General features: G+C 39.5%; 1 protein-coding gene across 10 annotated transcripts in view; it reads right to left on the reverse strand.

Moving 5' to 3' along the window:
* Window positions 1-15249, reverse strand: part of LOC115565375 (A-type potassium channel modulatory protein KCNIP1) — a 107812-nt gene that overhangs the window by 13831 nt on the left and 78732 nt on the right. For 7 of the 10 annotated variants that reach the window (XM_089263006.1, XM_089263002.1, XM_089263000.1 and 4 more), the window contains 2 exons: window positions 11189-11389; window positions 4144-4217 (listed from right to left, as the gene is read on the reverse strand). In XM_089263006.1, the coding sequence (XP_089119132.1) occupies window positions 4144-4217; window positions 11189-11389 (275 nt within the window). The remainder of the gene's footprint in view (window positions 1-4143; window positions 4218-11188; window positions 11390-15249) is intronic. The other 3 variants (XM_089263007.1, XM_089263005.1, XM_089263003.1) reach the window with 1 other exon arrangement.

Below are 15249 nucleotides of genomic sequence, written 5' to 3' on the forward strand. Positions count from 1 at the left end.
CCAAGATAAAAAATATCAGTGGATATATTTACGCCCATTGGGGCATGGCGAATGCACAAAAGCTCAATTTTCTTCGTTTTAGGAGCCAAATAATTAGAATTTAATTAAATTACGCTCAACTTTCTTCATTAAATTCATGTTAAATTATTCATAGACGCATCTTCGGGGTATGGCGAATCGGTATAAATTGCCTTATCTGTATGAGTATTGTACAGTCGGTAGCACTGGTTTGCAACATATACGATCTATGCATACATATGCGACATTTTCCATTTTTTTTTTTTTTTTAATATATTTTATTATATATTTTGCTAAAAAAAATTTGGTCAAATGATTGAATTTTGTTCTTCAGTTTAAGCAATGATAAAATTGTTTTTTCTTTTTAAATTATTTCTTTTTTAATTAATCATTAAATTTATTTGTTTATTTATGTATTTATTAACTTATTGATTTTTTATTTATTAATTAATTTATTTATTTATTTTCTTATTTATTTATTATATTATTTTAGTTTCATTTTCATTTTTTTATTTTTTTAATTTTATTTTTGATCAATTTGATATATTTTGCTAAAAAATATTCGGTCAAATGATTGAATTTTATTCTTCAGTTTAAGCAATAAAAATTTTTATTTATTTTTAAATTATTTCTTTTTAAATTAATTATTAAATTTATTTGTTTATTTATGTGTTTATTAATTTACTTATTTATTGATTTTTTATTTATTAATTAATTAATTTATTTATTTTCTTTTTTATTTATTATATTATTTTAGTTTCATTTTTATTTATTTTATTTTATTTTATTTATTGTTTTTATTTAATTTGATTTTGATAATTAACAGCTAGCTATATAATTACTCTTTAAATTAAATAAGGATAATTATTATATGGGCGAAAAATGGAGAGAGAGAGAGAGAGAGAGAGAGAGAGAGAGAGAGAGAAAGGGGGAGGGAAAGTGACAGAGAGAGAGGGACTACCGTGATTCCTTCCAAATCCAAGTGCTTTCTATGCAAATCTCTAACTTTTTGCCTGCCAAACTTGCGAGTCATTAATGACGCGCATAAACTTGACAAAAACTTGAGCTGCACATTAAAGCCTCTGCCCAGCGAGAGCGGAAGACAATGTGTGAGCGTGTGTGTGTGGGCGAAATGTGGAAATAAAGTTGTGAAATATCCATCGTAGATAATAGTATAGCAACACGTTTAACGTTTAACTAGAAGTTGGCGTAGCACAGCTTGAAGCTGGGATAGCTGGTGGCACTTAATAGAGCGCTGACACTTAACCGGGGAGTCGTCCGGTTCATTCTAGTTGTTGTCGTGCTGTGGAAACCGCAGCTAAATGAGCTGCTCTAACTACACGCTGCTTGGCCAAGACTGTGGCTGTGCTTGCTGCTCCTGTTGTTGCTGTTGTTGTTGTTGTTGTTGTTTCTTTGCGAAGCATTTTGCAGCATCATTTGGCGCTAACCACTCAGCCACCCCCACACACACAGAGAGAGAGAGAGAGAGAGAGAGAGCCACAGGCCAATGTAGAGCAAGTCGCTTATGATGCCACTCGACTGTGTCGTGGAGTTTCAGCTCAACTGTCAGCCATATTTTATGCTTAAAATGTCTAAAGTAATTTCATTGTACTTAAGCGCATTTTGTTGCTCTTAAGGGGGGGCCAGCTGGGGGATATGGATGCTTTGCCTTCAGCCTCTGCCTCTGCCTTGTCTCACTTGGCTGACCACTGAGACACGCCCACCACCCACAACCTGCCCCCACAACGAAACAGCAGCAAAAAGTTGCCTCAGCTCGGCTCCATTTTCCGGCCCGGCTGGGCCAGGACTCCATAATTTAGTATATTAAAATTGAATTATTTGCCAAGTGCTTAGGCGCATTAAAATGTACCGAGTGCGTTCCATTTGCGACAAAAGTGAGCCTCTGGCACAACTCTTTAAGGTCCACAGCTCGATTTGTCTTCGGTTGCTTGTAGTGCCCAGAATTACCACAGATCATCTCAAATGTCAACGTTACGCCCGGCTTCGCCCCGCCCCCATTTAACGAGCGGCAACTCTTTAACAACTTTGTCGTCTTTAAGAGCTGCACTCGTACCGCTCTCAACTTATGGCAACATCTTCAGCATTTCCCCTTCGCCTCCTTAGTTTTATATCACCACAAAATGGCGCAGGAATCTTCGATTTTTGTGTGCTGCTCTTTACTAGCTGCAGCCAGCACAATGATGCGCATTATCAGGCCAATCAACTGTTTGGCACTTCAAGTTTTATCACGATGCGCGTAAAACAGGGAAACGTGTTCAAGACAAGCGGAAACATGTAGCAAGCGTGTCGAACACTCAGTTGATGGCTCAGCTATGTGTGTCTCATTGACTTGCAGTCGGACAAGGCTGATATTGCTATATGATTGATCTATGCCGAGCTCTGCCGTGAGAGAGCGAGAACTATATATGTTAATGTTCTTCTGCTTTTTTTATAGAAAATAAGAATTATTTTTTGAGTTACTTAAAAATAAATATTTTTATTTATTAAAATTTATTTACATGATAAATATAATAAATAAGAAATACTAATTAATTTTTATATAAAAATCAATTCGTAATTTTTATTTTCAATTTTTTTTTTATTTTTTTTTATTTATTTTTTTTTTTAAATGAAAATAAAACTTATTTTTACTATAAAAATTGCATTATATTTAGTGATCTTATGGGGCTTCGAAAAGCGAGAATGACACATTTCCATCTGTCATATACTTTTTTTTTTAACTTTTTTTTTTTTGTATTTTTATCATATAAATTAATTTAAAAAAAAAAATAAATAAATAAAAATAAAATTCTTTAAGTTAAAAATAAAAGTATATCATGTATTTAAATTTGCCGTAAAAAGACTAATGTCTAATTTGGAATGAACATTTAAAGCTGCTAAGCTCTCACCGAATATTTAGAGTTTATGCAAAATAAAATAAAATAAAATAAATAAGATAAAAAAAAAAAAAAATGGCATTTACCTTATAAGGATGGAAGTACTCAGAGTGGCTCGAAAGCCTTGTTAATTGGTATACATTACTTTTTTACTGCATTGACTGTCGCATTAAAGAGCGATGTCTTTTATATGAAATTCTTATATAGTTTATGCCTGCGATTACTCATACCTTGCTGTTGGGGCATAGGATACAACAAATTTTCGCATATCTCCATGAGAGACTCTCAAAAATTAACAGTGCTCTGTATGCATTGAGTGAAGTTGAATGTGAAGCCCAATATGTTGAAACGAGCATCGGATCCGACTGCCCAATATTCAAGCGAGAGCAAGTCACATTGAATCAGTGGGAATGCGTACAAGAGATTGCATTCCGAATAATTTTTGTCATTGTTTTCGTGTGTAGGGGGAAAAAGAAATTATCAAACTTCATTTCGGCCTTTCGGCTAGTGATTGGACTCTCTTGGGCCTTGCCAAATTATTCCTTCCATTTTATGCTTTATTCATTCTTACTGCAGACTGTGCCTATTGGTCCGTCTGTCAATCTGTTGCTCAGCTAAGTGGAATCGCTGCCTCTTGGGGTTTATATAGCTAGACGATTCTTTGGACTTTGGGTGTGATATCGATCTATGTCAGAAATCGAGTCAATAGCTTGTCTTTTCTATATATATTCAGATCTTAAACACATCATACCATTATATAATAATAATATAGCAATTCGTGTTAATCGATTGGCAATTAAAGAATGTATTGTCACTAGGAGGGAGACAACTATAGATGTTGTTGAATATGGTCCCGGGTATCTCTGGGTAAGGGAGAGACGACTAGTTATGTCCCTCGCACAGGGTCGCTATGCTTCCTATGAACAAGAATATGCGACGAGAACTAAAAGTTTTGACAGGAGAAGAGAAATCACACTTGGTCGAAGACAATTGAGTGAAAAAGAGCTTTATAAAAAGAGGTCAGCGACACCGGGAGCTTGTTGGTACGCGCAACTATAAAACGTAACACCGCGACATATATATATACATATATATACTTTTAACTGTATCAAATAACTATCACATCCCAAGGTTATATACCTCTATCTTACACCTTCTATATAACATAATATAAATACAAAAATTTTATGAACATAATTTCATCACATTCTTTTTGTGGTTGACTTACCTCAAAGCTGACAATGCCGCTGTGATCCTGATCCAGGGTATTAAATACATAATGTGCGTATAATGTTGGATTCGCTGTAGTTGTTGTTTGTATATGTTTTTTTTTTTTTCAGAACAAGAAAAAGAAGAGAAGAAAAGAGAGACTGTGTTAAAAGTGAGTGAACAGCGGTTAAAAGCCAAGACATGTATGTCTAGGACTTTGACTTTTAAGTAGAAAACTTTTGAATACATATATGTGCTTACAGTAACTCTCAACTCTACGCATACACAAATACAGATACGCAACACACACATATGCACACACACACACTCATGCACACCCACAGAAGCATGTTCGATAGACAAGCGATTACTTTGCCACATGCTACGTCATCGATAAACTATGCGCAAAGAACTGTTGTGCTGTGTTGTGGTTGATGTTAAATGGAAATGAAAATGAAAATGTGAATGGGAATGGGAATGGGAATGGGAATGCAGAAAGTGAAAAGTTAAAGTGAAAAAGCAAAGTCTTCTGTTGTGTATTAAGCTCAGTTTGAGAGTTGCCCAGCATCAAGATGGAAATGCTGTCGTGTCATTGTGGGGTCGCAAACTTTTATGGGGGCCTGTCCGACCCTGTTGTCGTCCTTCAATGAACACGGCCGGTACTTGTGTCGGTCTCAAAATAAATGCGAGAGAGCAGCGAGCGTGGGCAAAATGTTGCAACAAAACTTTCGTTTTGCCAGCCGCAAAGTTTTTGTTGCTTCTCGAGAAAGTCAACATGGCCCCAAACGCGACTTGCGACTCTCTAAGACAAGCGCCAGCCCCAGCGCTATCTAAATGCCAAAAAGAATAAAAACAAAAACTGTTCGCAGCTAATTATGTGTGCGGGTGTGTGTATGCGGGCGTGTGAGTGTGCAGATAAGTTGTCAAATGCTTAGCAAATTATGCTGCATGTGTGTCAAGTATTCTGCAGGCGATTCGTATGCAGAGAGGGTATGCTGGGCGTGGGGGGAAGGTATGTAACGCTGATTGGATGGCTGGCCGATTGAGTGAATGACTGAGTGATGGACTAATGGGTCGACTGATTTGATGAATGACTGGTTGACTGATTGACTGATCCACCTATTAGGAGAATAATTGACTAACTGAGGGGTTGATTGACTGTCTTACTGACTGGCTGAGTGACTGATCGTCTGATTGACTGAGTGTTTTATCGAGTGAGTGACTGATTGCCTGATAGACTGAATGATTGATCGAGTGAGTGACTGACTGAGTGACTGACTGCCTGATTGATTGAGTGACTGACTGAGTGACTGATTGCCTGATTGACTGTGTGATTGATCGAGTGAGTGACTGATTGCCTGATTGATTGAGTGGTTGATCGAGTGAGTGACTGAGTGCTAAAATACTGATTATGATTGTCCGATTTATTGATTGAGTTATTGACTGACTGCGTCGCTGAATTATTGATCATTGACTGACTGATAGCGTCACTTACTGACAGACTGATAGACTTGCTGACTGACTCACTGGTTGACTGACTGATTGATTGCCGGATTGACTGACTGATTGATTCAATGGAGTGACCGACTGAGTGGCTCATTGATTGATTGACTCGCTGACTGATGGCTGAACGACTGATTGACTGATTGATAGCCTAACTAACTAACTGATCATTGCCAGACGGATTGATTGACTGACTGTTTGACTGAGTCATTGATTGATTGACTGATGATCATTGTATCAATAAAGTGTTTCACTTGATAGTGTGGACTATAGGAAAAATAGAAAATAGTAGCATAATAGTAATATCTATATGTCTATTTATATATATTGACAATTTTCGATAGATCTTTATGATATATTATTCAACACACAACAACACAATTGAGTATCAAAGCTTGTATAAGCCACAGCTCCCAAGTAGTTCCCATTTGAGTTAGTTCACCTAGAAATACACACTAAGATACACACTAGGATAAAATACACTTAGTCGAGACGAAATCGTAGTGTAAATGCTAATAGGTGCACCTATCTATAGGGTATCAAATAGTCTCCCACGCTCAACTCAGCTCAGCCCAGTTATATGCTCGTGGCACACTCCGACTTCAGTTTTACTGCCTTCGCGAGAGGCGTGGCGTGACGAGGCGCAACCACCGGCGGGCACTTGGTGCAAATGTCCTTATCTGGCCATCACATTACATTTGGATTATTGCCGAGCAGCCGTTCATTTGTACTGGGTCTTTTTATGATTATGACATGATGCCTTGTGGTTGCTCCAGTTTCAGTTCCAGTTCCAGTTCCAGTTCCAGTTTCTGTTTCAGTTTCACTTTCAGCTTCGGCTCCAGTTCCACTGCAGCTGCGGCTCTCCAGTGCGAATCGTGCGCTTTATGGGCGCACAATGCTTACACCTCTTCTCGAGTGGTCACGGCACAGAGAAATGCAGTTCATAAAATGGCCACCACGCCGCCACGCCCATCGTTTTTGGGCGGAATGTGTGGCAGAGAGCAATTTTATTGATGTGCGCTTGCCCTATGTGCTTTAGCGCCGTTAAGTTGGCCCGAAAAGTGGACTGGAGACCGGGGGCTTTGGGGATTGGGGGAGAGGGTGAGAGGGGAGTGCGAGAGCTGCTCCAAAAAAATGTATTTGTCAAAGTTTATTGTCGCCGTTTGATACTTAATGTGTTTTTATGACGCATGACGCACTGGCACGCCCACAACGCCCACGCCGCACATCAAGGTCAAAGCTCAAAGGCAACGCCAGCATCTGCTGCTGCTGTTGGCGCTTTTGTGGCTGTCGAAAACGTTTTTCCCTTAGCCAAATCAAAATGACTGCAAATGTGTCATGTAAAAATTGTTATGAAATTTGCGCTGAAAATTCGCAACACGCTGAGCTGAGGAAAAGCACATGGAAAACAACGGGAAACACATGAAGCGGCACGGACCAAGCCACAGTTTGTGTGTGCGTGTGTGTGTGTGTGTGTGTGTGTGTGTGTGTGGGGGGCAACTGCAGCTGGAGCTGGAAGCAAAAGTGATAAATCACCAACTTTGATGATAATTTTTTGTTGTTTTTTTTTTCGCTCTTCTCTTGGCTGCTGCTGCTTCTTTCATTTTTTGGGCTGAACTGTCGCCTCGTATTAGGCACATCGTGTTGGCTCCGGCGGAGTTTGGCGGAGTGGCAAAGCGGCTTATCAAAATAAAAAATGATTTCATTATTTATTTTTCATCAGATAGCTAAGGCGCAGCGTATCTCGTGTTCACTCCCGCTTTTCGTTTACTTTTTTTACAAGCATTTCCGCCTGTCTCGCTGTCGATGCTTGTTGTGTCAGCTTACCGTTAGCTGCCGCGCCCCCTCCTGTATTCAGCCTCCACCCTTATCGACCGTCCCACCTCCAGCTGCTTCACCTACGCCTTAAGCTTTCGCTGCCATCTCAAGGCCATTACCAAGCTCCATACTTGTTTTTTCTTGTCAGTATCTCTCTCTCTCTCTCTCTCTCTCTCTCTCTCTCTCTCTCTCTCTCTCTCTCTCTCTCTCTCTCTCTCTCTCTCTCCCGCTCACTCTCAAAGGCAAAGCCGAATAAGTTTATTATAATAATTTAGTGCGAAACATGTGTAGCAATATTTCTTTGCTTAGTTTTTTCTTCATTTTTTCCTTTTTTTCTTTTTTGTGTGACCAGAGGGGATTGCGCCATGACATTGGTCGTCCCACTGCAGACAGCAGCAACAGCAACAGCAGCACAAAAAATTATGGAGAAGAAGAAGAAGCTACACAATCATGGATTTTAAGTAGAATTTATTAGGAGCCGTCGGTACAGACACGCAAGCGAGCGTAGCTCTAGGAGCTGCCAGACATCGTGATTCATAGTTTTCCTCTTCTTTTTACAGACTTTCAAATCTGCTGGGTAACTGAGCACATGTTGCAGCTGAGACGAGACGAGCTAACAAATTCTAATTAGTTTTGCTTTTGACTAACTGGGCAAGTCTATGCAGAAAGTAGAAAATGAACGGGTTATTGTTTTCCTAATTTTTTGTATATTTTTTTTTTTTTAGTAAGCTTTGAAGTCCAGGCAATGCAAATGTGGTAAGTTAAGAGCCCGAACACGAAATATAGAGTGGATAATGATATCGTAAGACAGAAATATTATTATGTTAACGAGATGTATATAACTCTGTCTTACATATGGATGCTGATGACTCTGAGCAAGGCTTGAATAGTTTGCCTATCAAACATGGACTTACTATTTCATACTTGATTCAAAACGAAACGAGTAAAGCCGATTCTAAAGTCATAACAGTGGAATAACAGCCGCATAACAGTCGCCTATCTAGAAAAGCATGAGCTAGCTTGGTTTGGTGAAATGTTTATAGACCAAAAAGCCTATGTAATATCAAATACTGTAAGCGTAGTATAACTCACTCCATTTGCATATGCCAGACAGCCTTAAGACATTTAAGGCATTAAGGCAACATTTGCTCTTCAATTTTCATCTTTTGAGTCTGCTTAGGAAAGGCGAAAAGCCTTCCGACTTTTCAGCCCTGTTGAGGTATGAGAAATATAAGCTACACTTAACTTCACTCCATTCGTATATCCCTCACATCTTCAACAGCCTTAAAGCTTTAATTTTCAACTCGTGTGTCTCGGCTGGGGTTACGCCCTAGACTCTGCATGAAATAATCTAGCACTTGTGAGTGTTCAGTTCACTTCGTTCCATTTGTATATCCCAACAACATCTTTAAAGCCTTAGCTCTCGGCCCTTCAGCCTTCATCTGTTCAACAAAATATTGTATGTCTGTCAGGGGTTAAGCCATCGCCCTGATGTTTGCTCATTAATGGGGGCGTGGGCCTTTTGTCAATCAGTCAGTCAGTGGGCATAGTCGGTCCGCTAGTTAGTTAGTTTGGTGTCCAGCAGCTCATTAGCCACGCCTCGAATTGACGCGATGCGGCCAGAAATGGTTTTTGTGGCCAGGGCTTCAATTTATGTTTCAGCAGCCGGCGCGCTACAAAGTAAATGAGCAAATTCACTTGTTATTCAAAAGAGGTCAAGTGGGTGGATTGGGTTGAGCTTGAATGGGGGCTGCTGCCTTGGCCGGCGCAGGCAGCCACGGCCCAGGACGAAGCCCAGATCCTGGCTCGGGCTGTGGCCCAGCCTGAGAAGGCTACGGCACCCTTGGCCCCACCCGGTCGCGACTTGTGAAACATGATTTTGCTTTTTATACATTTGCTAATTTGCGCTCTCAACATTTCAGTTTTCACAAGCCAAGGGTGCGCGCTTGACTACACTGCGCCTAGGCGTAGCCTTTCGGGCTGGCTAATGAAGAGTGCGGCGCAGCGGTGCGGTGCGGTGCGTGTGCGTGTGCATAACTGCTTTTTGTGGGACGGATGCCCACGCCCCGTTCATGCTCATCATCTCGTGTGCATCAACATAGAAATGCTTAGCCCAGTTGGACGCGGGGCCAGCCTTTGTTTTGCCTCCGGCACAAAAGAGCCAATATTAACGATAATCCCAGTCCCAGTCCCAGTTCGAGTTCGAGTCCGAGTCCGCATGCCGGCTGTCCAGGCACAGACAGACAGCCTCAAATGCCGATAAAACCGCCAATGGCAATGGCAACAACAATGGCAATGGCAACGGCAACGTCAATTGGCAGCAGCATCCATTCATGGCTGCCATTCGGCCAATTGCTGGCTTCATTTGAATGCGGGCCAGCCGAACCCATTGGCCCGATAATAGATAACAATAAGAATCAAGTGAGCCAATTGCCAAATTTATGGCTCAGTCCGTGCACTAATGGCCATGTCAAGGGTCTTGTTTCGCCCAGTTTGCCATTCAAAACAGATCAAGATTTTTGTTCATTCTGAAAGCCTGTTGGCCCAATGACTTCAATGAAGTACTGATGTGGTTTACGAACAGAATATGATTTTCAGTGCATGCATGACAGAGAGAGAGAGAGAGAGATGGAGAGTGAGATGATGTGTGTGTGTGTGTGAGGTACTCGACTAGCAAATACTAGCCCTGTAGCTAATGCTCTCCGGTACCATTATCAAATATCGATGATATTTTAGCTACAATCGATCATTGTTATCGATAGTTGCTACCCCTATTTATTATTTTATTTATTATTATTTTCTTTAAAGCAATACTATGATTATTGCAACGGCATATGCATATGCCCGAGTTCAAATTTCTACTCTCTTTAATAAGGTTCTTTGGATTCGACTATGGGAATGAGTTGGGAAAGATCTGAATCCACAGGAGTTTACTGATTGAATGTAGTCCATGTTGCTTCCAGACAAGTTATCCATTATTTATTTATAATTTGATAATATATAGAAATATGGAATGCTTGTATTCCTCAAATTTTCAGAAGAACTGTGTGATTGGATAATAAGTGGACATGGCTAGACAGACTCATTTGGTATATTTTTGTCGAATAGTGTCTGCTTTTTGCATACATCCAAGCAAAAGTAATATACCCTCAATAAGCGTATACGCGAAGGCTTATAAAGTAATGGAAATTATTTTCTATAAGCGAAAAATTTCAAAGCAAACTCTTTAAATCAAATCTCTCTGATTGTTTCTTCTTTATCTAGATTTAAATTAGCTGAACTGAGTTGAGTCCGGGTATATCATAGTCAGTTTTGCCTCTTGTCTGTCAGTTGAATGGATGCTTTTATGTTTTAAGAAAGCTCAAAAGTTTTCCAAAATAATTTTCAACATTATCAAACACACAAATATACACAAATAACAATAACAATACTTAAAACTGTTAACATATAACCATATAGATACATATAAACACATATACATAGACACATAAATATCAAAATGGATTTATTTCAAATATGTCATAATTTTCAGATTCTCAATTTGATGGCGTGCTGAGCGTGTTTTGCAAGCTGCCAGATGCAAGGCTAAGGCAGAAATCTGAGCTACAAGCAAATAGGCAAATGGACCAATGTTGCGTCTAATATGTAGTAATAATGCTTGGAATGATGGAAACATAAATGGGCAGGCGTTAGTAATGCACTAGTTCAAGTCACAAATGTTAACGAAACAAATTATACTGTACCGCACGAACCTCCCTGTGGAAAGAACTGCGAATAGATCACTTTGAAGGTATCCTCCTTGACCACGCCCGTGGGGCACTCAGCCTTAAAACCCCGATAAATTCGTTTGATCTCGTCCTCTGTGAAGCGGGTGGCCCTGCTCAGGGCGCTCAGTGAGTCTGGTCTGTAGCGCGCCGGCGTCTCGAACTCTTCTAGTTCGGAATCTGGAAATTCGATCGATGGACCACAAAGCACATAGAATAAAACGGTAAGTGAGAAAAGAGAAAAAAGTGAAAGCAATGCATGAGTGAATTGGTTTTTTTTTTATTCGTATTATTTTTTTTTTATCAAGCAAAAGCTGTGGAATATTTATTGTAATATCAAAAAATTATTAAGCTACAAGCCATGAAATCAAATAAACATTTCTTTTGTGAACTGAATTGGGAAACAGTTTTAGAAATTGAATAAATTGAAGTGGTATGCCGAGAGAGAGAGAGAGAGAGAGAGAGAGAGAGAGAGAGAGAGAGAGAGAGAGAGAGAGAGAGAGAGAGAGGGCAAGGGAGAGAAATAGAGTCGTTATAATTTTAGAGATGCATCGAGTTGGAGCACAGAGAAACTTGGAAGTTATATATTCCATGTCATTTTCCAAGTTATGTATTGATGTATTGATTGACTCCTGTTACAATGGAGCTTTAGCTGCTTGTAAGAATCTCAGGTGATCAACTAAATATCGAAAATTTGTACCTCATTAATCGAAAATTGCGATAAATCGAATAAAGATTCCATCCCCTTGAAAAAAATCGTTCTCGATAATTCTAGATGATTTGAACTTCTGTGTAAATCGAATTATCGGGACTCGACTCTATATTAGTTTGCAGGGCAAACCGTACTTTATTATTTATAATTTTTTCTCTGGTCCCCTTTACTTCTTATATATTTTCTTTCTCGGGATTACTTCCCTTGCTCTTTCACTCAGAAAGACAGTTTCTTCCACCCATTCCTTGTATCAGATATATAGCATTCCTTATCTCATTTCTTATATACTCGAACTTAATCTGATTTTCTCTCAGTGTTTACCTTTTCAAAAATCGAATTTTAGCTCTAAATAAATAACAAATTCTGGTTCTCGAAAGCAGCTTTCTCTCTTCGCCCTTTTTTCTAGAAATACAGTTCTTTTTTTACTTCATCCCGGTTTTTCTCGGAAGTACATAGAGATGCTTCCTGCCTTTTTCCCTTTAATTGCTCTCGCTCCCTTACTTTCCATGAAATGTAAACTTTTTCCATTTGTTGCTACTTAGAAAGAAACCCTTTCCGTCCCGCTTCCCTCCCTTCTCTTTCCCATCTCCATCCATATTAATAGCTTCAATCTCTCATCTGCTTTAATACATTCTGCCTACCCACATCTACCCAATACCCACGCTCGCAATAAGTACTAATAAATCACAAATTTTTGCTTAAATTGAAGCATGTCTGATAGAAGATAAGAGCGCAAAGAAATGTTAAAAATGGAGAAGTTCAAGCAGTCGCGTGTCAGCTTTTGTCAGCTGCCCAAATTTGTGCATTTTTGTGTGAAATTCGTGTCATTAGCCGGAGGTAGATTTCGTGAGGTATTTTCTTATCAGTGTACGTCTGTCGTAGTATGTCTTGTTGACTACCTAGCAGCTCGTTGGCCCAAGACACCACACACACACACACACTTCTATGTGGCGTGTAGAAGTTGGCGAGATTTTGATCTTTTGAGTCGCTTCTAGCGCTGAATTGACTTGCAACTTCCTTAAGTACTTGGCCTGTCGCAGCGCAAAACTTTTTCAGGCTTTTCATGTAGTTTTCTTCTTCTTCTTCTTTGATATTTAGACTGTGTTTGCATGGCAAAGAATCTGCAACTTTTGAGCAGGAGCGAGAGAGAGAGAGAGAGAGAGAGAGAGAGAGAGAGAGAGAGAGAGAGAGAGAGAGTGACTTTGCAAGGTAAATGCCCCTTTTTGACTTTTTGCTAACAAAAAAGTCTTTGTGGCTGCTGTGTGGAGCCTCAATTTTGGTTAATTAAAAGTTTTGCACAACTCATAAGTACACACGCACACATACACACACCGACAGCAGCTGCAGGCAACCATGTGTGTGTGTGTGTGGGAGTATGCCTAAAAGCAGGCAACACTTTTCACGCGCTTGACAAATGGCTGCTTAAAAATGCATGAAACATGCGCTGCGACTGAATTGTGGCAGACAGCCGGAAGGCCGGAAGGCGTTGGCCAAAAAGAAACAGTAGAAGAGTCAGGGGTTGGAGATGGAGGTGGCAAATGCAGATGAGCTTTGGCCGGGCAGGAGAAGGCGGGGCAGCACATCAACTATTTGTTAGCTACGCCCATATTTAGCACAAACAAACGACGCGATGCGACGCGACGCGAATGCGCCGAGCTCAGTTTAGCTGCCTGAAGTTAGACCTGCATGGGTATCTGGAATGCAAGTATGCAGTCTCTCTCTCTCTCTCTCTCTATCTCCATATTTCTCTACGTATATGCACAAAGAGATTGGGCAATTTGCCATGCATATTGATAGGTATTTATATGTATATGCACATATATTGACGGCAGCTCTTAAAACGAGCTCATACTGAATCAAAAATTTGCAATCTCAACAGCATTTTCATATATATATATAGGAGTACATATATATGAGTATATATAATAAAAAGAAGTTATTAGCTTGCCGGGTATTTGGCCGTGTGCTATGCTCACTCAAAATGTTTTTAATTTTCATATGCATGCCCGTTGGCATAACGCACACACACATACACATGCACATGCATATGCAAAGTCTTTGTTTAATATGCATTTTCTTTTCCATTTTTTTCTCTTTTTTGCATGTTTGTATGGGTATATATATGTATATATTTGTATATATATTTATATTGCAAATATTTAAATGACTCCCAGCTGCAAATTGTGGGTCAATATTGAAAAATCTGCGACAATTATTGAGAATCGAAAAGTGCTCGAGGTGTGATGAATGCGAGAGAGAGAGGGGGAGTTTCATAAAGAGAGAGCGAGCGAGAGAGATAAGGAGTTTCATAGAGAGAGAGAGAGTGAGCGAGAGAGAGAGAAATAAATATAGAGAAAGTGAGATAGAGAGATAGAGACAGAGAGAGAAAGAGAGACAGAGAAAGAGAGAGAAGTAAAGATTAAGCCAATCTAATCTTTACTTCTCCCTCTCTCTCTCACTCTCTATCTCTCTGTCTCTGTCTTGATTCAGAGCGTTGTCCTGATCAGGATTATATAAACCTTATAGAGTCAGCTAAGTCTTAGCCTGTCACAAATATTTTCACACAACCAGCATACCCTCTGAGATCTCATTTGCCATGGGCTCAGCTTATAAAAACTATGGCTGCCATTGGATCTGTTTAATGGAAATCATATATTTGTAAATATTATATTTATATGTAGAACTATGACTCATATAAAATGACATCAATCAAGGCATATCAAGTGCTCAGTACACAATCTCCTAAGCGCTTAAGATTAACTTCGGAATTACTTATAATTTTACATATTGTTCATTCTTTTATTCGTAAATTACTCGATAGTTCGATTGCTGTAGTCTTACTTATAAGGTTACAGTTGCTGTTAGTTGTAATTGTATTCATCTCATACTTAATCTACACAAATCTTGTCCATGATTCGCAACTGCCTATGACAGAGAGAGAAAGAGAGAGAGAGAGAGAGAGAGAGAGAGAGAGAGAGAGAGAGAGAGAGAGAGAGAGAGAAAGAGAGAGAGAGAGAGAGAGAGAGAGACCCGAAGCTGTACGAACCATTGGGTCGTCTCTAACACAAGTTTATAATATATACGAAACCCAAGAGTTCTAAGCTACAGCTCTAAGCTCTAATAAAGTTCAATTTCTCAGCAAGAGCTTATAGAATTAAATGATTTAGCACAAAGAATAGAACAATACACTATTCCAAGCACTAAACTAAAATGAAAGAGTGGAGCTTCAATACTCTCTTCTAGGGCTCTAACACTAAATATAAGTCGAGTTTAAGGAATACATTTCGAGCCCATTCCCGTTTGCTTAGCTCATAGCCTGAGTAGCGCT

Source organism: Drosophila navojoa, chromosome X, assembly GCF_054131105.1.
Source record: "Drosophila navojoa isolate 15081-1374.11 chromosome X, UAZ_NAV_1.0, whole genome shotgun sequence".
In the NCBI taxonomy this organism is placed as follows: Eukaryota; Metazoa; Arthropoda; class Insecta; order Diptera; family Drosophilidae; genus Drosophila; species Drosophila navojoa.